At 50.0% G+C, this 25159-nt stretch overlaps 1 protein-coding gene across 2 annotated transcripts in view; it reads left to right on the top strand.

The window, feature by feature from the left end:
• Nucleotides 1-25159, top strand: part of PRDX4 (peroxiredoxin 4) — a 188378-nt gene that overhangs the window by 56156 nt on the left and 107063 nt on the right. For both annotated transcript variants that reach the window (XM_086934547.1, XM_086934548.1), the window contains exon 3: nt 20416-20532. In XM_086934547.1, the coding sequence (XP_086790673.1) occupies nt 20416-20532 (117 nt within the window). The remainder of the gene's footprint in view (nt 1-20415; nt 20533-25159) is intronic.

Here is a 25159-nt window from a genome sequence, read left to right as displayed (position 1 = left end):
GGTTCTTCTTTTTGCCAGGCCCCTCAAACACAATAAATATAAGAACAGATAATGGTTGTTTGAATTGAGACTTCATTTGAAGAGATGCAGCAGGCTTGAAAAAACAGGTTTTATTTTACAATGTTGACCATTGAGTAGGAAATTCCTTTTATCTCCTATTTGGGGTTTTAGGTGGGTGTGTTCTTTTTTGTTTTGTTTTTTGTTTTTTTTGGGACACACATGGGATGAAGCAAACGATCTTATGCTGTGAACATTAACAGAGGCCCTTTGGGTTAGTCCCCTTCAGCCTTTGCTTGTTTGAAGGGTTTTTCAACCTTGTATCGGGCTACAAGAATGTTACACTAGTTTATAGGCAAGAGTCACACTGTGAGCCACTGATGCACCCGCCATTGTATGGCTGGTTGATAGACCGCTGACAGCACGCACAGGTACCAGCTTGCACGCAGGACCCCTAGCCAGAGAGCAACTGAAACAGCGACCGCATGGGAAGTGATGGTACAGGCCCTTAGAGATAGCGAGGAGGACGAGGTGGAGGAGGCCCCCGATGCGGGAAGGGTGGTAGGGGCTAGCTGAGGTCCCAGAGACTGCAGGTATACAGGGTCGACAAAGCACACACTTTATCAGAAGAGGAATGGTCGTTGCAAGGGCCTTCGACTGGTGGTGGGGGGAGGGGCGGGGCAGGGGGGTGGGTTTAGGTTTTATAGCAGGGGGAGGGAGTTGGGGTTTAGCGTGTTGGTTAGATGAGGCATAAAAAGTAGTCATGCACACAATCCTGTGACTAGCTACTCCTATATTTTTAACGACAGGCATGGGGGAGCCACGAACTGATTGCCGCCCAACCCCCGGGTTGTGGGCACGAAGGCTGTGTATGGGACAACGGATCATATTACGGAACTGCTCAAACTTACGGGGATGTATAATTGTGCGTTGGCCTGCTCTGGCATGACTACAATAAAAATTATTTTCAAAAAAAAAAATTGTATGGCTGGTTGACTCTTCACTCCTTAGCTTCCTGTTAAGCTGTCTTTTCATCTGGTAGCTGTTGATTAAAACGGCAGAAGCAAAAAATCAAACACTGATCATTGTTAATGGAAGCCCTTTGTAGAAGATGCCATCTTACATGAGAGGAATCTCCCCCACCCCCTTCCTAAATCAGTGGTAGAAGTCTGCTGTTTTTTCTTAAAGGGGGCATCAAACGCTGCTACAAGCTTGACCTGGGGAGCACTTCACTATGGACATGCTGTAATTATCTTGTTTGACGTTTTCTTTCTTTTTGACTTAATTGCAACAATCAAAACAAGAATGTGCAAGGCAACAGGTCTTGCATTAGTTAAAGTTTGAGCTATTGGTGTTGCAAATATTTGTTAGGTTTTTCTTTTGGTCAAAAAATGTCCCAGCAGTAGCATAAGTAATAAAAGAAATCCCACGAAGCAAGTAAATGGTACAGTACTACAGGCTGGTAGGTGTCCCTGTGGAGTTTTAAAGGGATCTCTACTAGCCACATAAGGTACTGCACCCCTAATGAGATAGAAGGCGCACTCTACACAGTACTCCCGAGTGCTTTACCGTATGAAACAGTGTAAACAATGATACAACCAGCACTGTATATAAATTATCAGTCAGCCAGACACATGAGGTGAAAAAAATGATACACCACATTGGCCGGCGCACAGCCCTAAATGTCTAAAGATGCTGCCATCTTCCACCCTAAACTAACAACCAAAATCAAGCCAAAACCAGAACTGCCCCTCTGCCTGTATACATAGTGTGCATTTTTTGTTTTAGAACTGGAGCCGTTGCTGTTGTGTTCACTTACAGGCACACTTCATAATAACAATGCAAGAGAATCGTGTGTGGGGAACCCAATGCCACTAGTCAAAGTGACTAAGCGTATGTGTTGGTTCCCAAACTGTTTGTTGTGCCGCACCCCTGACTTTTTTCACGGCGAACCGGGGTGTTGCGACTCACATATTGGGAACCACGCGGTACAAAAGGTGGTGGTGATGGATGGAGCATCTGAACCAATCTAACACTCTCACCCAGTCGAGATCTGGGTTTAATCCATCACAGTTTTTTAGCCCACTCTGCCACCCCAGTTCAGACATGGGCATATGCAAATCAGTCTATGCTCAGACGTGAGTCCCTTGCTCACTTTGCCACTGGATTCAAGCAAGCTGGGCAGAAGACTGCTATAATGCCAGAAACCGGTCCTCCGAAGCTTGTTTCTGGTCCAGGGAAGGCATGGCTTGGCAGTTCAGGCTGGACTGTTCCCATGAGGCACAGGGTCAGACTGATTTGCATATGGCAATGTCTGAACTGGGGTGGCAGAGTGGGCTAAAGAACGGTGATGGATTAAACCCAGATCTGTTGACTGGGGCTGAGTGTTTGATTTGCTCAAACGCTCCGTCCATCATCCCCTTTTGTATAGCCATATTGGGAACCACAGCAACATTCATTTTAATTAAAACAAAAAAAAGCAGTGATATCGGAGGAAAGGTGGGTGAGCAAGTAGTGTTGTGTGTTGTGTGAGGGGTGGAGGGAGTCTGCACGCTTAAAACAAAAGCACCTAATAAAAAAATAAACTATGTATGAAGTGAGGCTGCCAGCCGTGGAGCAGGAGGGGAGGAGCATCTTTAAAAGACAAAGCGCAGTGTCCATGATTGGGTGCTGTGCGGAGGCAGGTAAACATGTGGCAGCAGAAGAGCGTGTTGTGCCTGCAACAGCAGCTAAGTGAAAGTCCTTAAGAAAAAAGTGCTCACAAACTGTAAAGAAAACATACTGAGTAACAATACATGTAATTGGGCACTCCTCCTGGGAAGGCACTACAAGAGTAAAGGAGGGAACACTAAACGGATTAACCAATGAAACTAAACCTTTTCCAAAAGACAGTCGAAGGAGCCAATAAAATACATGGGCAGGGGCATATAGCACATATCCAGAATACAACCTGTCTTGAAGAGACAGACCAAGCTCTGCCTAGAAGAGACCTAAAAGAAGTTATCTCAACGTTTGCTAGAATGTAAAGGCGCAGGATTAGACTGGCTGTTGGTTCTGCATTACTATCTTCCTTGGAGGTGGGTGAACCAAAATATTTGAAGAGATAACAGAGTGAAGGTTCTTGCTTGGATCTTAGAGCCTGTGCACGAGCCGACCCCCTGAAAATGTTTGCTCTGTAAATCCGACATGTCTCCCGTAAAATGATGGTTGCCTCAAAGCTATAAAAAAGTTGATTTCTTTACCGTCTGAAGCTTGGACATTAATACATTATATTATGGCATTGCACTTAGATGTTTCTATGAAATTATAGTTTTTAAACCTCCACCATTAGTGCACTAAGAGGCAAGACCATAGTCCTGTAAACCCTGCACATGGCCAAGCTTAGTATAGAGCAACATTATAGGCTCTTTAATTAAACAGAATACTCTTTTTGTACAATTGGTATTCTGATCTGGAATATTTGAAAGTACTTTCATAGGTGAAAACGTTTTGGTGAAATAAAATATTTTTCTAAGACCGTAAAATTGAAGTGTGGAAGACACGATTTTTTCAGGTTGTCTGGTTTCACGCTGGCTAATCAGCAAGGAACGGGTATCTATTTGCCATTTCTTGTGTTATACCTCTTTGTGCATTTGTTAAGTTTTTATTTGCGTGAGTTAGAACCGAAGGCATTGTAGTTATTACGGGAGCACTGGTTATATTACACAAGGTTGCATGCATTGCTTATAGGCACTTGGAGATAAAGTAATTTGCCAAGAATTGCGTGATATTTAGCTAATGTCAAAACTCTACATTGTTCACCCCCTCATTCCAAAGTCACTAGCTCTGGCCATAATGCCGCATCCTGGTTGGAGGGAAGAGTGGCAGACAGAAACCACATAAAAAGTCGCCTCATAATGGCCTCAAGGTTCCAACAGTACCATAAGCAGAGCCAAGCTTCAGGCTCGAGCTTTCAGTAGGTCTTCCACCTCTAATCTTCCAGGGGGTCTCCCTTCCATCTGCATACTACAGCGAGTCTACTATTGCATCTCTGCCGCAGAGACAACATGGCTTAACTGTGTTTGTTTGCAGTGTGGCAGCAGGAATCAATAGTGCTCCGCTTACTGGTGGGAGATGGTCAAAGCGTACCAGATGGCGCAGCTTTCTTGTTTGCAAAGATGTCTTGGGAACATTCTGAAAGCTTCCTTAGGAATGCATTCTGCTTTTGCTTCCCATTGGCTTAATAATTTTCTTGCATTCTACTTGCTTATTTTGTTTTAGGCTTTACAGCATGTCTTCATCCCTACCGTAGAGTATAGCCTGTTAAATCACTCCTTGTATTCTTCTACAAGTCCTCATTTTCTGTAAACAGGGCTTTAAATGTTGTTCTTTGGAATATTTTCTGTGCATTCAAAGACGGAGGTAAAATGTCAGGCTTTGTCTTCCAAGGAGCTTGTTGTTTACTTTTCTTTCTCAGACTTGAAAGTTAAGTATTTTGGTGACCACCCTGCTGGGTACCCATGTGAGAGGAACGGCTACAGGACTTTTTTTATCTTTCTCTAGCACACAGCAAAATATAAATGTCAGCAAATTAACTGTGCGAATATTTCTGTATATATTCGAATTAGGAAGGTACTTTTTTGTAATTCTGAATCGTGGTGGAAACCTGTTACTACAATAAATCAAAGTCAATACACTTAGTAGTGCCACTTCCATTCATAATTGTTCGTGCGCTCTACATTTTGCAGTAAAACTGTATGTCTGTGCAAATGTAATGGTCCGTTTCAATTGAAAATGTGCTATCTAATCTCAGTACGCTACAGCACCATGCATACTTCACTGTCAGTTCTTTGCACAACATTCTACTCTACAACAGTCTACTCCAATCTGACATATCACGCCACTCTAGACCACTGCGCCCCTCCCTACATGCCCCACCCCTTGCCACTCTGCACCCCTCCATGCTACAACCTTTTAGCCAATCTGAACAGCAGCCACGCTGACTTGCAGCATTACTAAAACACCTTGGCAAAGTCAGTAGCTCTTGTATAGGCAAGACCTATTGGCTTTGTCAGTGCTTGTTGTGATTTGACGTCAGAATAGGTCATGAACAGTTCTTTGATTTTGTAATGAAGCTGAAAGGTTCCGGTTTAGTAACCATGGTCTATGAATCCGTTCTGACACGCCCGATAATACATGCTGTGAAGATGCAGTGTTTCTGTGCCTTGCCTTCAGTTCATCGATGTGTGCATTATTTCTCCTGTGCCACTCATTTAATCACCCATCCCCCCTTCACACATCCACTGCAAGGCACTTTTCCCATGCACAGGATGGGGTTGGCTATTGAGAAGACACCTTTCACTTACTCTCGCTTTTTACACATTCTTAATGAAACTTCAGAATCTATGATCATAAGAATGTAATAAGGAAAGTACACTGAACTTAACGGGAGCTTTTCAAAATTAGTTTTTAATCTACGTTCCCTTGAGAAAAATATGGGGATAAGATTTAATGTGCATGAATGGCCGTGTAGAGTAGCCTGAGCTAATGCTGTTATTTTATGCAATTTAACAGCTTATTTAAACTAAATATTTCAAGTGGGGAAATGGTAAAACGCTGCAGTTGATGGAGGTCATTGGCGCTATTGGACCATGATGTGTGAAAAGTGTTCATAGATGCCAGGCTCCTAAATCGGTGGCAGAAGTTGGAAAGGATGGTGCTAGAAGTTATAAAACAACCATGCCTACCCAAAACATGATGATGCCCGTGTTCGGTGCAACAGTTTCTTTTGACTTCTACCTTGTGGAGGGGGGCATGCAACTCCTAATGAATTATTCAGTTTTCATCCAGTCTTTCATCTCGAAAGCCCCCACCCCCTCCAATCTAAACATTAGATAGACGTAATGAGATTATTTTTTCAAGCCTTCAATTTAGAGGACTGAACTTTTTTTAAATATGTGAAATGAGCGAAAATGCGTTTGTTTATATCCCACATTGATATTCAACAATCTGGGCCCTAAAGGGCTTGTTTTGTGATCTTTCTAATACTCTGCTGCAGTTAATCACTGGCTAAGTGGTGACTGTGGTCCTTGTGAGTCGGGCATTTTCTAATCTTTGCCGTTTTTCTCTTACAGCTTATGCAGTATGGTTCTATTTTTTAGGTCGAGCAGACCTAACCCTCAATGCGTGAGCATTGAGGTGTCTGCTTCAGACCTATTGTGGCCCGTTAGTGAGAATGCTGAAAAAGGGTACACCAATCTGTTACGAGCTCGCAGTTTTCACCGCGGGAGCGCGCGTCAGATCCGCGCATGCGCTGAGTCCCCGCGCATGCGCAGAGTAACTCACAGCCCTTGCACGCAGGCAGGCAGCCCCCACCCCTCTGCATGCATGCACACACAGGCGAGCGCATACACACGCAGGCACACAGACACTCGCTCACACACACCCCCCTCCCCCACAGTCACACGCACGCACACAAAGCCCGCACTCGCGCGCGCACATGCTTTCCCCCGCCTCCCCCCTCCGCCCTTGCACGCAGGCAGGCAGCCCCCACCCCTCTGCATGCATGCACACACAGGCGAGCGCATACACACGCAGGCACACAGACACTCGCTCACACACACATACACACACCCCCATCCCCCACAGTCACACGCACGCACACAAAGCCCGCCCGCACTCGCGCGCGCACATGCTTTCCCCCGCCTCCCCCCTCCCCCGCTCAGCAACCCACTCACCGGCTTCCTTCGTGCGGCGGCTCTCCTCAGCTGCAGGGCCCGGCAGCAGGACTCTTCTTCCCTCCTTCGGCACCGGGGCGCAGGGTAGGCTCCTGCCTGCTCCGGTGCTCCAAACACGGCGGCTCCATCCAATCGCGGCTCTTCCGTGGGAGGCGGGGTAGGCTCCCGCCCTCCTACTTCCTGTTTCCTGTTGTCGCGCCGGCCTGCCTGACTTCCTGGTCGCAGGCCGGCAGAGTGACGGAAGGCGGTGACTTGCGGTATTTATTTACCGTACTGGATGCAGGGTTGTCTGAGAAATGTTGCCTCAAAGCACGTCTTGTTTAATCTATAGGAGTGTATATATAGTAAAATGACGGCCACAGTGGACATGTATGGGGTTTGATTTTAAGCGAAGTACGTGAAGGGGAATTTACGTTGACCATGTCAATGCCTTAGTGCTAAAATAAATTGCGGCGGGAATGTTCAAATGTGCTTTATTTTTTCCTGCCTGTAATGTTTTACATCTCAGCTATGCAAACAGATAATCTTTCCATCTTTTCTCTATACTTCTCCCTTCTAGTCTTTTCTCTCCGATGTTTACCTATGCCCTCTTCACCATCCTTTGTCTACCGTGTCTCCTCACTCCTTTTTGCTGCATTTTGTGATGTTACTTGCTGGTTTGCTGCTGTTCTCCTGTTACGTGCATTTCTTGAGACGCTGTTTTTCCCTTGTTAAATGTGTTTCTCCAGACTAGGGTTTCTCGGTTTGCTTATTTAGTGCTCTGACATCCCCTTGGGTAGAGTAGCACTATAAAAATGTTTAAAAAACGTAGAAATCTAGCCACAATGTGTAGTTGGAGCGAGATGTAGTCTTTACATGGTTGTTTATGGAACCAGCAGGTGTGTTTGTGTGAACAGCATGGCTAGAGTGACAGTGAGTGCAGAGTGACAGTGAGTGCAGAGTGACAGTGAGTGCAGAGTGACAGTGAGTGCAGAGTGACAGTGAGTGCAGAGTGACAGTGAGTGCAGAGTGACAGTGAGTGCAGAGTGACAGTGAGTGCAGAGTGACAGTGAGTGCAGAGTGACAGTGAGTGCAGAGTGACAGTGAGTGCAGAGTGACAGTGAGTGCAGAGTGACAGTGAGTGCAGAGTGACAGTGAGTGCAGAGTGACAGTGAGTGCAGAGTGACAGTGAGTGCAGAGTGACAGTGAGTGCAGAGTGACAGTGAGTGCAGAGTGACAGTGAGTGCAGAGTGACAGTGAGTGCAGAGTGCGTGCAGAGTGACAGTGAGTGCAGAGTGACAGTGAGTGCAGAGTGACAGTGAGTGCAGAGTGACAGTGAGTGCAGAGTGACAGTGAGTGCAGAGTGACAGTGAGTGCAGAGTGACAGTGAGTGCAGAGTGACAGTGAGTGCAGAGTGACAGTGAGTGCAGAGTGACAGTGAGTGCAGAGTGACAGTGAGTGCAGAGTGACAGTGAGTGCAGAGTGACAGTGAGTGCAGAGTGACAGTGAGTGCAGAGTGACAGTGAGTGCAGAGTGACAGTGAGTGCAGAGTGACAGTGAGTGCAGAGTGACAGTGAGTGCAGAGTGACAGTGAGTGCAGAGTGACAGTGAGTGCAGAGTGACAGTGAGTGCAGAGTGACAGTGAGTGCAGAGTGACAGTGAGTGCAGAGTGACAGTGAGTGCAGAGTGACAGTGAGTGCAGAGTGCGTGCAGAGTGACAGTGAGTGCAGAGTGACAGTGAGTGCAGAGTGACAGTGAGTGCAGAGTGACAGAGAGTGCAGAGTGACAGTGCGTGCAGAGTGACAGTGCGTGCAGAGTGACAGTGAGTGCAGAGTGACAGTGAGTGCAGAGTGACAGTGAGTGCAGAGTGACAGTGAGTGCAGAGTGACAGTGAGTGCAGAGTGCGTGCAGAGTGACAGTGAGTGCAGAGTGACAGAGAGTGCAGAGTGACAGTGCGTGCAGAGTGACAGTGCGTGCAGAGTGACAGTGCGTGCAGAGTGACAGTGAGTGCAGAGTGACAGTGAGTGCAGAGTGACAGTGAGTGCAGAGTGACAGTGAGTGCAGAGTGACAGTGAGTGCAGAGTGACAGTGAGTGCAGAGTGACAGTGAGTGCAGAGTGACAGTGAGTGCAGAGTGACAGTGCGTGCAGAGTGACAGTGAGTGCAGAGTGACAGTGCGTGCAGAGTGACAGTGCGTGCAGAGTGCGTGCAGAGTGCCAGTGCGTGCAGAGTGCGTGCAGAGTGACAGTGCGTGCAGAGTGACAGTGCGTGCAGAGTGACAGTGCGTGCAGAGTGACAGTGCGTGCAGAGTGCGTGCAGAGTGACAGTGCGTGCAGAGTGCGTGCAGAGTGACAGTGCGTGCAGAGTGCGTGCAGAGTGACAGTGCGTGCAGAGTGCGTGCAGAGTGACAGTGCGTGCAGAGTGCGTGCAGAGTGACAGTGCGTGCAGAGTGCGTGCAGAGTGACAGTGCGTGCAGAGTGCGTGCAGAGTGACAGTGCGTGCAGAGTGCGTGCAGAGTGACAGTGCGTGCAGAGTGCGTGCAGAGTGACGGTGCGTGCAGAGTGACGGTGCGTGCAGAGTGACGGTGCGTGCAGAGTGACGGTGCGTGCAGAGTGACGGTGCGTGCAGAGTGACGGTGCGTGCAGAGTGACGGTGCGTGCAGAGTGACGGTGCGTGCAGAGTGACGGTGCGTGCAGAGTGACGGTGCGTGCAGAGTGACGGTGCGTGCAGAGTGACGGTGCGTGCAGAGTGACGGTGCGTGCAGAGTGACGGTGCGTGCAGAGTGACGGTGCGTGCAGAGTGACGGTGCGTGCAGAGTGACGGTGCGTGCAGAGTGACAGTGCGTGCAGAGTGACAGTGCGTGCAGAGTGACAGTGCGTGCAGAGTGACAGTGCGTGCAGAGTGACAGTGCGTGCAGAGTGACAGTGCGTGCAGAGTGACAGTGCGTGCAGAGTGACAGTGCGTGCAGAGTGCGTGCAGAGTGCGTGCAGAGTGCGTGCAGAGTGCGTGCAGAGTGCGTGCAGAGTGCGTGCAGAGTGCGTGCAGAGTGCGTGCAGAGTGCGTGCAGAGTGCGTGCAGAGTGCGTGCAGAGTGCGTGCAGAGTGCGTGCAGAGTGCGTGCAGAGTGCGTGCAGAGTGCGTGCAGAGTGCGTGCAGAGTGCGTGCAGAGTGCGTGCAGAGTGCGTGCAGAGTGCGTGCAGAGTGCGTGCAGAGTGCGTGCAGAGTGCGTGCAGAGTGCGTGCAGAGTGCGTGCAGAGTGACAGTGAGTGCAGAGTGACAGTGAGTGCAGAGTGACAGTGAGTGCAGAGTGACAGTGCGTGCAGAGTGACAGTGAGTGCAGAGTGACAGTGCGTGCAGAGTGACAGTGCGTGCAGAGTGACAGTGAGTGCAGAGTGACAGTGCGTGCAGAGTGACAGTGCGTGCAGAGTGACAGTGAGTGCAGAGTGACAGTGCGTGCAGAGTGACAGTGCGTGCAGAGTGACAGTGCGTGCAGAGTGACAGTGAGTGCAGAGTGACGGTGAGTGCACAGTAAGTGCAGAGTGACGGTGAGTGCACAGTAAGTGCAGAGTGACGGTGAGTGCAGAGTGACGGTGAGTGCAGAGTGACGGTGAGTGCAGAGTGACGGTGAGTGCACAGTAAGTGCAGAGTGACGGTGAGTGCAGAGTGACGGTGAGTGCACAGTAAGTGCAGAGTGACGGTGAGTGCAGAGTGACGGTGAGTGCACAGTAAGTGCAGAGTGCACAGTAAGTGCAGAGTGACGGTGAGTGCAGAGTGACGGTGAGTGCAGAGTGACGGTGAGTGCAGAGTGACGGTGAGTGCAGAGTGACGGTGAGTGCAGAGTGACGGTGAGTGCAGAGTGACGGTGAGTGCAGAGTGACGGTGAGTGCAGAGTGACGGTGAGTGCAGAGTGACGGTGAGTGCAGAGTGACGGTGAGTGCAGAGTGACGGTGAGTGCAGAGTGACGGTGAGTGCAGAGTGACGGTGAGTGCAGAGTGACGGTGAGTGCAGAGTGACGGTGAGTGCAGAGTGACGGTGAGTGCAGAGTGCGTGCAGAGTGACAGTGCGTGCAGAGTGACGGTGAGTGCAGAGTGCGTGCAGAGTGACAGTGCGTGCAGAGTGACGGTGAGTGCAGAGTGCGTGCAGAGTGACAGTGCGTGCAGAGTGACGGTGAGTGCAGAGTGCGTGCAGAGTGACAGTGCGTGCAGAGTGACAGTGCGTGCAGAGTGACGGTGAGTGCAGAGTGCGTGCAGAGTGACAGTGCGTGCAGAGTGACAGTGCGTGCAGAGTGCGTGCAGAGTGACAGTGAGTGCAGAGTGCGTGCAGAGTGACAGTGCGTGCAGAGTGACAGTGCGTGCAGAGTGACAGTGCGTGCAGAGTGACAGTGCGTGCAGAGTGACAGTGCGTGCAGAGTGACAGTGCGTGCAGAGTGACAGTGCGTGCAGAGTGACTGTGCGTGCAGAGTGCGTGCAGAGTGCGTGCAGAGTGCGTGCAGAGTGCGTGCAGAGTGCGTGCAGAGTGCGTGCAGAGTGCGTGCAGAGTGCGTGCAGAGTGCGTGCAGAGTGCGTGCAGAGTGCGTGCAGAGTGACAGTGAGTGCAGAGTGCGTGCAGAGTGACAGTGAGTGCAGAGTGCGTGCAGAGTGACAGTGAGTGCAGAGTGCGTGCAGAGTGACAGTGAGTGCAGAGTGCGTGCAGAGTGACAGTGAGTGCAGAGTGCGTGCAGAGTGCGTGCAGAGTGACAGTGAGTGCAGAGTGCGTGCAGAGTGACAGTGAGTGCAGAGTGCGTGCAGAGTGACAGTGAGTGCAGAGTGCGTGCAGAGTGACAGTGAGTGCAGAGTGCGTGCAGAGTGACAGTGAGTGCAGAGTGCGTGCAGAGTGACAGTGAGTGCAGAGTGCGTGCAGAGTGACAGTGAGTGCAGAGTGCGTGCAGAGTGACAGTGAGTGCAGAGTGCGTGCAGAGTGACAGTGCGTGCAGAGTGCGTGCAGAGTGACAGTGCGTGCAGAGTGCGTGCAGAGTGACAGTGAGTGCAGAGTGACGGTGAGTGCAGAGTGACGGTGAGTGCAGAGTGACGGTGAGTGCAGAGTGACGGTGAGTGCAGAGTGACGGTGAGTGCAGAGTGACGGTGAGTGCAGAGTGACGGTGAGTGCAGAGTGACGGTGAGTGCAGAGTGACGGTGAGTGCAGAGTGACGGTGAGTGCAGAGTGACGGTGAGTGCAGAGTGACGGTGAGTGCACAGTAAGTGCAGAGTGACGGTGAGTGCAGAGTGACGGTGAGTGCACAGTAAGTGCAGAGTGACGGTGAGTGCAGAGTGCGTGCAGAGTGACAGTGCGTGCAGAGTGACAGTGCGTGCAGAGTGACAGTGCGTGCAGAGTGACAGTGCGTGCAGAGTGACAGTGCGTGCAGAGTGACAGTGAGTGCAGAGTGCGTGCAGAGTGACAGTGAGTGCAGAGTGCGTGCAGAGTGACAGTGCGTGCAGAGTGACAGTGCAGAGTGCGTGCAGAGTGCGTGCAGAGTGCGTGCAGAGTGCGTGCAGAGTGCGTGCAGAGTGCGTGCAGAGTGCGTGCAGAGTGCGTGCAGAGTGCGTGCAGAGTGCGTGCAGAGTGCGTGCAGAGTGCGTGCAGAGTGCGTGCAGAGTGACAGTGCAGAGTGCGTGCAGAGTGACAGTGCAGAGTGACAGTGCGTGCAGAGTGACAGTGCAGAGTGACAGTGCGTGCAGAGTGACAGTGCAGAGTGACAGTGCGTGCAGAGTGACAGTGCAGAGTGACAGTGCGTGCAGAGTGCGTGCAGAGTGACAGTGCGTGCAGAGTGACAGTGCGTGCAGAGTGCGTGCAGAGTGACAGTGCGTGCAGAGTGCGTGCAGAGTGACAGTGCGTGCAGAGTGCGTGCAGAGTGACAGTGCGTGCAGAGTGTGTGCAGAGTGACAGTGAGTGCAGAGTGCGTGCAGAGTGACAGTGAGTGCAGAGTGCGTGCAGAGTGACAGTGAGTGCAGAGTGCGTGCAGAGTGACAGTGAGTGCAGAGTGCGTGCAGAGTGACAGTGAGTGCAGAGTGACAGTGCGTGCAGAGTGACAGTGCGTGCAGAGTGACAGTGCGTGCAGAGTGACAGTGCGTGCAGAGTGACAGTGCGTGCAGAGTGACAGTGCGTGCAGAGTGACAGTGCGTGCAGAGTGACAGTGCGTGCAGAGTGACAGTGCGTGCAGAGTGACAGTGCGTGCAGAGTGACAGTGCGTGCAGAGTGACAGTGCGTGCAGAGTGCGTGCAGAGTGACAGTGCGTGCAGAGTGCGTGCAGAGTGACAGTGCGTGCAGAGTGCGTGCAGAGTGACAGTGCGTGCAGAGTGCGTGCAGAGTGACAGTGCGTGCAGAGTGCGTGCAGAGTGACAGTGCGTGCAGAGTGCGTGCAGAGTGACAGTGCGTGCAGAGTGCGTGCAGAGTGCGTGCAGAGTGCGTGCAGAGTGCGTGCAGAGTGCGTGCAGAGTGCGTGCAGAGTGCGTGCAGAGTGCGTGCAGAGTGCGTGCAGAGTGCGTGCAGAGTGCGTGCAGAGTGCGTGCAGAGTGCGTGCAGAGTGCGTGCAGAGTGCGTGCAGAGTGCGTGCAGAGTGCGTGCAGAGTGCGTGCAGAGTGCGTGCAGAGTGCGTGCAGAGTGCGTGCAGAGTGCGTGCAGAGTGCGTGCAGAGTGCGTGCAGAGTGCGTGCAGAGTGCGTGCAGAGTGCGTGCAGAGTGCGTGCAGAGTGCGTGCAGAGTGCGTGCAGAGTGACGGTGAGTGCAGAGTGCGTGCAGAGTGACGGTGAGTGCAGAGTGCGTGCAGAGTGACGGTGAGTGCAGAGTGCGTGCAGAGTGACGGTGAGTGCAGAGTGCGTGCAGAGTGACAGTGAGTGCAGAGTGCGTGCAGAGTGACAGTGAGTGCAGAGTGCGTGCAGAGTGACAGTGAGTGCAGAGTGCGTGCAGAGTGACAGTGAGTGCAGAGTGACAGTGCGTGCAGAGTGACAGTGCGTGCAGAGTGACAGTGAGTGCAGAGTGACAGTGCGTGCAGAGTGACAGTGCGTGCAGAGTGCGTGCAGAGTGACAGTGCGTGCAGAGTGCGTGCAGAGTGACAGTGCGTGCACAGTGCGTGCAGAGTGACAGTGCGTGCAGAGTGCGTGCAGAGTGACAGTGCGTGCAGAGTGCGTGCAGAGTGACAGTGCGTGCAGAGTGCGTGCAGAGTGACAGTGCGTGCAGAGTGACAGTGCGTGCAGAGTGACAGTGCGTGCAGAGTGACAGTGCGTGCAGAGTGACAGTGCGTGCAGAGTGACAGTGCGTGCAGAGTGACAGTGCGTGCAGAGTGACAGTGCGTGCAGAGTGCGTGCAGAGTGACAGTGAGTGCAGAGTGCGTGCAGAGTGACAGTGAGTGCAGAGTGCGTGCAGAGTGACAGTGAGTGCAGAGTGCGTGCAGAGTGACAGTGAGTGCAGAGTGACAGTGAGTGCAGAGTGACAGTGCGTGCAGAGTGACAGTGCGTGCAGAGTGACAGTGCGTGCAGAGTGACAGTGCGTGCAGAGTGACAGTGCGTGCAGAGTGACAGTGCGTGCAGAGTGACAGTGCGTGCAGAGTGCGTGCAGAGTGACAGTGCGTGCACAGTGCGTGCAGAGTGACAGTGCGTGCAGAGTGCGTGCAGAGTGACAGTGCGTGCAGAGTGCGTGCAGAGTGACAGTGAGTGCAGAGTGCGTGCAGAGTGACAGTGAGTGCAGAGTGACGGTGAGTGCAGAGTGACGGTGAGTGCAGAGTGACGGTGAGTGCAGAGTGACGGTGAGTGCAGAGTGCCAGTGCGTGCAGAGTGCCAGTGCGTGCAGAGTGCCAGTGCGTGCAGAGTGCCAGTGCGTGCAGAGTGCGTGCAGAGTGACAGTGCGTGCAGAGTGCGTGCAGAGTGACAGTGCGTGCAGAGTGCGTGCAGAGTGCGTGCAGAGTGACAGTGCGTGCAGAGTGCCAGTGCGTGCAGAGTGACAGTGCGTGCAGAGTGCCAGTGAGTGCAGAGTGCCAGTGCGTGCAGAGTGCCAGTGCGTGCAGAGTGCGTGCAGAGTGACAGTGCGTGCAGAGTGCGTGCAGAGTGACAGTGCGTGCAGAGTGCGTGCAGAGTGCGTGCAGAGTGACAGTGCGTGCAGAGTGACAGTGCGTGCAGAGTGACAGTGCGTGCAGAGTGACAGTGCGTGCAGAGTGACAGTGCGTGCAGAGTGCGTGCAGAGTGCGTGCAGAGTGCGTGCAGAGTGACAGTGCGTGCAGAGTGCGTGCAGAGTGCGTGCAGAGTGACAGTGCGTGCAGAGTGCGTGCAGAGTGCGTGCAGAGTGACAGTGAGTGCAGAGTGACAGTGAGTGCAGAGTGACGGTGAGTGCAGAGTGACGGTGAGTGCAGAGTGACAGTGAGTGCAGAGTGCCAGTGCGTGCAGAGTGCCAGTGCGTGCAGAGTGCCAGTGCGTGCAGAGTGCCAGTGCGTGCAGAGTGCGTGCAGAGTGACAGTGCGTGCAGAGTGCGTGCAGAGTGCCAGTGCGTGCAGAGTGCGTGCAGAGTGACAGTGCGTGCAGAGTGCGTGCAGAGTACAGTGCGTGCAGAGTGCGTGCAGAGTGACAGTGCGTGCAGAGTGCGTGCAGAGTGACAGTGCGTGCAGAGTGACAGTGCGTGCAGAGTGACAGTGCGTGCAGAGTGACAGTGCGTGCAGAGTGACAGTGCGTGCAGAGTGACAGTGCGTGCAGAGTGCGTGCAGAGTGCGTGCAGAGTGCGTGCAGAGTGCGTGCAGAGTGCGTGCAGAGTGCGTGCAGAGTGCGTGCAGAGTGCGTGCAGAGTGACAGTGAGTGCAGAGTGCGTGCAGAGTGACAGTGAGTGCAGAGTGCGTGCAGAGTGACAGTGAGTGCAGAGTGCGTGCAGAGTGACAGTGCGTGCAGAGTGCGTGCAGAGTGACAGTGCGTGCAGAGTGCGTGCAGAGTGCGTGCAGAGTGCGTGCAGAGTGCGTGCAGAGTGCGTGCAGAGTGCGTGCAGAGTGCGTGCAGAGTGCGTGCAGAGTGCGTGCAGAGTGCGTGCAGAGTGCGTGCAGAGTGCGTGCAGAGTGCGTGCAGAGTGCGTGCAGAGTGCGTGCAGAGTGCGTGCAGAGTGCGTGCAGAGTGCGTGCAGAGTGCGTGCAGAGTGCGTGCAGAGTGCGTGCAGAGTGCGTGCAGAGTGCGTGCAGAGTGCGTGCAGAGTGACAGTGCGTGCAGAGTGCGTGCAGAGTGACAGTGCGTGCAGAGTGCGTGCAGAGTGACAGTGCGTGCAGAGTGCGTGCAGAGTGACAGTGCGTGCAGAGTGCGTGCAGAGTGACAGTGCGTGCAGAGTGCGTGCAGAGTGACAGTGAGTGCAGAGTGCGTGCAGAGTGACAGTGAGTGCAGAGTGCGTGCAGAGTGACAGTGCGTGCAGAGTGACAGTGAGTGCAGAGTGACAGTGAGTGCAGAGTGACAGTGAGTGCAGAGTGACAGTGAGTGCAGAGTGACAGTGAGTGCAGAGTGACAGTGAGTGCAGAGTGACAGTGAGTGCAGAGTGACAGTGAGTGCAGAGTGACAGTGAGTGCAGAGTGACAGTGAGTGCAGAGTGACAGTGAGTGCAGAGTGACAGTGAGTGCAGAGTGACAGTGAGTGCAGAGTGACAGTGCGTGCAGAGTGCGTGCAGAGTGACAGTGAGTGCAGAGTGCGTGCAGAGTGACAGTGAGTGCAGAGTGCGTGCAGAGTGACAGTGAGTGCAGAGTGACAGTGCGTGCAGAGTGACAGTGCGTGCAGAGTGACAGTGCGTGCAGAGTGACAGTGCGTGCAGAGTGACAGTGCGTGCAGAGTGACAGTGCGTGCAGAGTGACAGTGCGTGCAGAGTGCGTGCAGAGTGCGTGCAGAGTGCGTGCAGAGTGCGTGCAGAGTGCGTGCAGAGTGCGTGCAGAGTGCGTGCAGAGTGCGTGCAGAGTGCGTGCAGAGTGCGTGCGTGCAGAGTGCGTGCAGAGTGCGTGCAGAGTGCGTGCAGAGTGCGTGCAGAGTGCGTGCAGAGTGCGTGCAGAGTGCGTGCAGAGTGCGTGCAGAGTGCGTGCAGAGTGCGTGCAGAGTGCGTGCAGAGTGCGTGCAGAGTGCGTGCAGAGTGCGTGCAGAGTGCGTGCAGAGTGCGTGCAGAGTGCGTGCAGAGTGCGTGCAGAGTGCGTGCAGAGTGCGTGCAGAGTGCGTGCAGAGTGCGTGCAGAGTGACAGTGCGTGCAGAGTGCGTGCAGAGTGACAGTGCGTGCAGAGTGCGTGCAGAGTGACAGTGCGTGCAGAGTGCGTGCAGAGTGACAGTGCGTGCAGAGTGCGTGCAGAGTGACAGTGCGTGCAGAGTGCGTGCAGAGTGACAGTGCGTGCAGAGTGACAGTGCGTGCAGAGTGACAGTGCGTGCAGAGTGCGTGCAGAGTGCGTGCAGAGTGACAGTGCGTGCAGAGTGCGTGCAGAGTGCGTGCAGAGTGACAGTGCGTGCAGAGTGCGTGCAGAGTGCGTGCAGAGTGACAGTGCGTGCAGAGTGCGTGCAGAGTGCGTGCAGAGTGACAGTGCGTGCAGAGTGCGTGCAGAGTGCGTGCAGAGTGACAGTGAGTGCAGAGTGCGTGCAGAGTGACAGTGCGTGCAGAGTGACAGTGAGTGCAGAGTGACAGTGAGTGCAGAGTGACAGTGAGTGCAGAGTGACAGTGAGTGCAGAGTGACAGTGAGTGCAGAGTGACAGTGAGTGCAGAGTGACAGTGAGTGCAGAGTGACAGTGAGTGCAGAGTGACAGTGAGTGCAGAGTGACAGTGAGTGCAGAGTGACAGTGAGTGCAGAGTGCGTGCAGAGTGCGTGCAGAGTGACAGTGAGTGCAGAGTGACAGTGAGTGCAGAGTGCGTGCAGAGTGCGTGCAGAGTGACAGTGCGTGCAGAGTGCGTGCAGAGTGACAGTGAGTGCAGAGTGCGTGCAGAGTGCGTGCAGAGTGACAGTGCGTGCAGAGTGCGTGCAGAGTGACAGTGAGTGCAGAGTGCGTGCAGAGTGACAGTGCGTGCAGAGTGCGTGCAGAGTGACAGTGAGTGCAGAGTGCGTGCAGAGTGACAGTGCGTGCAGAGTGCGTGCAGAGTGACAGTGAGTGCAGAGTGCGTGCAGAGTGACAGTGCGTGCAGAGTGCGTGCAGAGTGACAGTGAGTGCAGAGTGCGTGCAGAGTGACAGTGCGTGCAGAGTGCGTGCAGAGTGACAGTGCGTGCAGAGTGCGTGCAGAGTGACAGTGCGTGCAGAGTGACAGTGCGTGCAGAGTGCGTGCAGAGTGACAGTGCGTGCAGAGTGACAGTGCGTGCAGAGTGACAGTGCGTGCAGAGTGCGTGCAGAGTGCGTGCAGAGTGCGTGCAGAGTGCGTGCAGAGTGACAGTGCGTGCAGAGTGCGTGCAGAGTGACAGTGCGTGCAGAGTGCGTGCAGAGTGACAGTGCGTGCAGAGTGCGTGCAGAGTGCGTGCAGAGTGCGTGCAGAGTGCGTGCAGAGTGCGTGCAGAGTGCGTGCAGAGTGCGTGCAGAGTGCGTGCAGAGTGCGTGCAGAGTGACAGTGCGTGCAGAGTGCGTGCAGAGTGACAGTGCGTGCAGAGTGCGTGCAGAGTGCGTGCAGAGTGACAGTGCGTGCAGAGTGCGTGCAGAGTGACAGTGCGTGCAGAGTGCGTGCAGAGTGCGTGCAGAGTGCGTGCAGAGTGCGTGCAGAGTGCGTGCAGAGTGCGTGCAGAGTGCGTGCAGAGTGCGTGCAGAGTGCGTGCAGAGTGCGTGCAGAGTGCGTGCAGAGTGCGTGCAGAGTGCGTGCAGAGTGCGTGCAGAGTGCGTGCAGAGTGCGTGCAGAGTGCGTGCAGAGTGCGTGCAGAGTGCGTGCAGAGTGCGTGCAGAGTGCGTGCAGAGTGCGTGCAGAGTGCGTGCAGAGTGCGTGCAGAGTGCGTGCAGAGTGACAGTGAGTGCAGAGTGACAGTGCGTGCAGAGTGACAGTGCGTGCAGAGTGCGTGCAGAGTGACAGTGCGTGCAGAGTGCGTGCAGAGTGACAGTGCGTGCAGAGTGCGTGCAGAGTGACAGTGCGTGCAGAGTGCGTGCAGAGTGACAGTGCGTGCAGAGTGACAGTGCGTGCAGAGTGACAGTGCGTGCAGAGTGACAGTGCGTGCAGAGTGCGTGCAGAGTGCGTGCAGAGTGCGTGCAGAGTGACAGTGCGTGCAGAGTGCGTGCAGAGTGCGTGCAGAGTGACAGTGCGTGCAGAGTGCGTGCAGAGTGACAGTGCGTGCAGAGTGCGTGCAGAGTGCGTGCAGAGTGACAGTGCGTGCAGAGTGCGTGCAGAGTGCGTGCAGAGTGACAGTGAGTACAGTCACTCAGCACCACCACATTATCACTCAGAACCACCACAGCACAAATATGTTCTCTCAATGTTTCAAGCTTTATTACAAATGTCACAAAAAGATGTTCATATTTCACTTCTGTTCTTGGATTTCGTTACAATAAAATACACTGAACATAATCTTCACAAAAGTTATTTACAAAAGTTTAAGCTATTGCCATTATAAATTACAATCACTTTTATTAAGTATTAAAAAAAATTAAAAGCCATTGTTATTTGTAATATCAATACATCTAAGTCACGTAAATACAAATGTTGCATTACAAATGCTATAGGTGTCACATTTGCGAAAGTTATAACTATTGGCATTGTAAATGACAAAGCTATTAATTTAGCTATTTTCAAAACCAACACATAAATGAACATTTGGTGAATTTCCATTAAAATATTTGACTTTTTTTAATAAGATATTATTATACTTTTTTTATGCAAAGAAAATTTAGATACTGCATAAATAACTTTAATAAAAGATATTTTATATGTAGCTTTTTATGTAAAAACATAACTATAGCATAAAGCAAAAAACAATTGCCATTTACAATGCTAATAGCTCAAACTTAAATAATGCGAGACCTATTGCATTGCAAATGCTTGTTTCTTTTACTGATTACATTGGTCGTTTTAACGTTCTGAACTGAGCCAAGTTGACCATCTGCCTATCTGTATGAAATGTTGACTACCTTTTGTAGAAATGTTTCTCCATAACCTGTTTAACTTTTTCTAGGGGATCCAATGAAGGTCTACAGTCACGATGGATAGTGGACCATCGAAATCGTTGTAAACGTGTTTGTATTTAAGATGGTCTTCAGTTTTCGTCTAATGTCCTGAACATAACTTGCTGTGCACACATGGGTAGTCCCATGGCTTCGACATTAAATATACCACTTCCAGCATCGTCAGTTTTACAATTCTAGCAATTGCTGGTTGTAGAATGTGTATGTATGTTTTTGCTTATATTTAATCATTCCACTGCCCAATATCTGCACTGCCTGGTACACAGCAGCTTGTAGGACCGATCAAGGGACCTGCCCTCTGTTCCGTGAAGCAGATCTGTCTCCTGGATTAATTTTGGCTGACTGTGTTGAATACTATTGGGGACATAATGTAATGCTACATTACTATCTCTGTGGAAATTAATATAGTTGTCCAGATTACCTGCAACATAGGGAATCCTAACTTGAAACCCCTATAATTTAATATTTGAGAACTAGAACATATTTTATTTGATTGCCAATTTTGCATTTGAAAAGTCAGAGGCAAACTGTACTAGTCTGCGATTTCATAATTTAATAGTAAAATTGTTACAAAGTCGTACATTTGTGATTGATAACTTGTAACCGTTTTTCATATATTTCAGCACCTTTGTCTGTCCAACAGAAATAATAGCTTTTAGTGACAGAATTGAAGAATTCCGATCGATTAACACTGAAGTGGTAGCATGTTCTGTGGATTCACAGTTTACACACTTAGCATGGTAAGTACATTAACTTTTTCATACATTTTCTAAGAAATTGAATTTCTTTCTTGAAGTGAGTAATTGTATTACTCCAATTTAGATATGTTAGAGCGCTTAGAATTCTGAAAGTGAGTAGTGCACCAATACAAAGTTTTAGTTTACATTTCTTTGAAAGCAAATGTGTTGAAGGACTTGTTCTGGGGAAAAAAGTCACTAATAATTGCTGACTCAAACACTTTTGTATATAAAGTCTAGTTTTATGTGATTTATCCTAATGTTCTAGTATGGCAACAGCTTGTCGTAAGTAAGCATAACGCGTTTACCATTCTTTGGCTAATAATCACTGCCCTCCTGACCCCAAGCTGAATTCTGCCATGTAGAGCGAGCTTAAACTGCGTGTAAGTACTTACAAAAAAATATCCAGGGAGCATATTGCAACATAACTGGTAATTTCAGTGTCAAATGCACAGGATTTAGCATCGCAAGTAATCTGTGCTGCTGTCCATGCTGTTTGATGATTGCTAGAAGTTCTCCATCAACCTTGTAGGATGCTTTAATGTTGGTAGATGTCCTGATTTTAATTCAGAAGGAGTTATAATACTGGGTACTATTCGTAGGAAGTAGTCTAGGGTAAATATTATATTAACCAACACAGAATTTTTATCTCTGCAAAGCACACTTGGTGGAGTAAAATGAATTGGCGTACTTAAGGCAGCCACAATTTTGTTCTCCAGATTGCGTCTTTTAATTATTAGAAAAGGTTTTTCTGTTGGCATGTCAAGTTGATTGCTATTGGTTAATGCTGTTTTAGTTCTAGTTAAAAAAAAACAAAAACATGCGTAGGGTTTCTAGCTATGTTGCTAAATGTGAGCCGTTAAGAAAACAGCATATTTCATTGAGGACACTGAATAAGTCCAGAGGACTGGAAGATGAATAAATATATCTAGCAGATGGGAAATGTGACGTTTTGTGTGCATGATATGATGTTGCAGTTGAGAGAAACCATACTATGATTTGACATTTTTACATGTTGGTGGAGAAAAAAACATGGGTTTAAGAAAGCACTAGGATATTTGAAAAAAATGAACTCTAGAAAAGAAAACTATACAAACTGGTAGATAATTCTTGTGAATTGGAGTAATCGTAACAGCAGCTAGATATCATATATTGGATAACTATGATTTGTTGGTTTATCACATTCAGTCTCTCCGTTCCAACATAGTGACAATTTACCTGGATTACCCTCTATTGCAGTGGTTCTTAACCAGTGGTCTGAGAACCCAAGGTGCGCAAGGCCTACTCGGGGTGCCTGCGACTGTTCTACAAAATTAAATATTCACATGGAGCGATAACGGACCCTGAACTTGCCTGGGGTGTTGATATCCTGTGAGGACAAGGGTTGCCATTCCGGAATACCCTGCCGCACTACCGACGAGGGTATTGCTGCCACCACCAACGGGACTATGGTTCCCAGCACACCTTGGGCCGCGCACATCGGCACACGTCATCAAAGCGCCCGGAGGCGCTTAAAACATAGCTGCGCCTCCCTCTGCGTGGGACGCGCACGGGCCAAGCCCGTGCCAAGGGCGGGCCCATCTGAGCCCAGAAGAAACCGGGCTGGGCTACATCTTTAACCCCTGCAGCTCCCGTGACAAGACTGTAAGGCTGTGCACTTTATCGTTGGGACCTTAGAATTGTTTTCAACTATTGCTATTGTGTGGTCGCTAGCTCATTGTTTCTGAGGCCATTTACTGCATTTAGCTCCCTAAACCATGAGTAAGAAGGTAGGGGACAGGGTGGTGGGCACATTAGATGCATTCTTGAACCGCGCAGAGACAGTCTTGATCCAGGAGATACAAGCCGCTGAGCGTAGGCTCTCACTGGAGCCCGCAGCTAGCTGCCCTGTGCCCAGCCTCCTGTAGCAGCAGCGGACACAGTTGGTAGTTGTATTAGTGATAGTAGCCTGGGTATATCACTTTTGCCAGGTACTCCTGATGTTTCCCTGTCCAAAGGTAGCCCACAGAATCCAGGTAGGGTTAAAACCAGGGGAGAAAGGCCTTTGAAAGAACAAGTATGGAACCACCAAATAAGGAAAGGGCCTGGCCCCGGTAAGCGAATGGCCCCCACGGACGCATCTGGTTCTAAGGGGGGATATGCATGTAGTAATGTTAATACATCCAAGGGTAAACCTCCATTGTGCCCTGCTGCCCCGCTCAGTCTTGAAAATCTGTTTATGACCCTTAGGGACCAGTTTAAAGCTCTCCTAGACCAGGTCCTGGCTAAGCTAGACCAGGTAGTAGAAAGGCTCAACTGTATTGAAGCTAACCTTAAGGGCAGCGGACAACCTTCTGATGCTTCAGTAGCCCAGTCTAGAGGTAATTTGCCAAGTAACCGTACCTCAGTGGATATCCATGCTAGAAGTAATGTACCAACACGGGCTACATTAGGCATTGTTCAGGCTCCCGTAGTGATGAATGGCTGCTCAAAAGCTAACTTGGGCCCCAACTTAGCTAATAGGGTACCACCACAGAAGCAGAGGGAAGTATTGGGAAGTAGGTTAGGGTCAGAGGAGGGGGCAGGCGGGAGTCAGGATATGTTACCAAGCCTCCACCTACCCCCAGAAGCCACCCCTCCACAGTGATTCTAGCAAATGTTCCCCCCACTACCCGACGAGTCCCGAGAGCATTGGTCTAACCTAAAAAACAAAGCCCTGCATTGTCTTGAGAAAAGAATTGGTAATAGCAGGGCACTGTTTGACAAATTTAAAATGGTAAGGCTCATCCATTGGAATTGCAACTATCGGATGAACTATTATGGACACAACGTCAACACATGAATTGTAATTCCTTGCATGTTATTTATATGATAACATACCCGTGTGGACTAAAATACATTGGGATGACATACCGAAAAGCCAAACTAAAAATCAATGAACATAAAAGTAATATCAACACGAAAGTCACAACTAAAATGAGCAAACATTTCCTTGATTTTAATCACAAAGCTGATGACATAAAATGGACAATCGTAGAAATGTTGACCATAAAAAACAATGCGGAAAAATTACTATATGAAAGGGAACAAAGATGGGTAGACCGATTGAAAACCAACGGCGAAGGGATGAATGATGGCACCATTGGCACCATTTTTTCTGAATAAATACCAACTAACAGCTCTAGGTAGATGAACCACAGTAAAATCAGTGTCCACCCCAAAAGTCGGCTAGTTGATTATATTGAAACCGTAGCCCTTCCTTTATTTCAATCTATAAAGACTTTCTTCTTCAAACACAATTAGTACATCAAATCTTGGTTCAAAATGCATTAAAACCCTTAGTTTTTTTTATCCTTTTCATGTATACTACACATGGTAGTCTCTTTTTTGTGTTCACTAAAAGAGGATCATGTGGTACAGGTGACTATCTCAGAGGGAAGTCAGCTAACTGATTATATAGAAAAAGTAGCCTTTCCTTTATTTTAACCTAAATAGGATCTATATCTTTAACAACTATAAATATATGGTAAGATTAATTTGTGCTTTCACTCCCAAGATTCTTTACTTTTAGATGATTCTTTTCGTATATACTACATACGGCAGTCTCTTTTCAGTATTTATTAACTAGCAACACTAAAAGAGGACAAGGTGATATTGGCCGCCATTTCCGGGGGCAGAGACAGCACCAGCGAGGAAATCCCGCAGAGCCGGTGAGATCCGCCACGCCGATAGTCATTTTCATTCCATCAAGTAAGATTGTTCTGTATTCTAAACTTGCTGCCTCACACTACAGGTGATAAATAAAGCGTCTTTCTAATCCCCAATGCAAATTCGCTTAGTGAAAACCAAGGTATGAGTTTTAGAAGTAATTAACGCGCACTTGGTGCAAAGTGCAATGTTTGTCTCTTTATACAGCATGAGTTTTTATACTTTAAGACTGAGTAATACCCCATATAAAACGCTGCACTTTTCATTCTACCCACTAAGTATCAGTCTAACAAGTGTGTCTCAGATATAGTTTAGCGTAAACTGTTCAATATCCTTAGTCCTAAAGTTGAGGTTTATTTACCACACATGTAGATAGAAAGCGAGATGTCCTTCACTAATTTTCCGTACAGAAGTGCGAAAGTAGAGTCATCGATATAAAGAACCACCAGATTGGATATTAATACAGTGACAATCTGGGTATCCAATAGATAACAACATATGTTCTTTTTAATAAGAAATGAAGACACACGTACAATTGAACTGTATTAGCAAATTGTTTATTAACAAATTTAGATCAAACTTGTAACGCCTTGGTATTGAGTTCACCGATATACTCCTAATCTTCTTCCTATAAAATAATTCACAACAAGTTTTAGTTACGATCATAGGGCAATATGCAAAACAAAGTCAAAAGTCAAAAAGATTTTATTTGTGTTGGTACTCAACCGAGGACCACAAATATACATGAGATAATAGAATAACATTACGTAAGATAAGTACAACAATAATCAATATAAAGCTAACATGGATTTAAAAAATTTGTACAAATTATAACATACAAATTCATTCGGGGGATTTATAGCCATTGTTAAAAATTCTTTTTCCTTTGTTAGCTTACAGGATCTGTAAATCGGTAAAATGTAATGGGCGCGAGCTGCTACCA

This window comes from Lissotriton vulgaris, chromosome 8 (genome assembly GCF_964263255.1).
Source record: "Lissotriton vulgaris chromosome 8, aLisVul1.2, whole genome shotgun sequence".
Taxonomy (NCBI): domain Eukaryota; kingdom Metazoa; phylum Chordata; class Amphibia; order Caudata; family Salamandridae; genus Lissotriton; species Lissotriton vulgaris.
The sequence above is the reverse complement of the archived record's forward strand: the minus strand, read 5'-3'. Positions and strand labels throughout refer to the sequence as shown.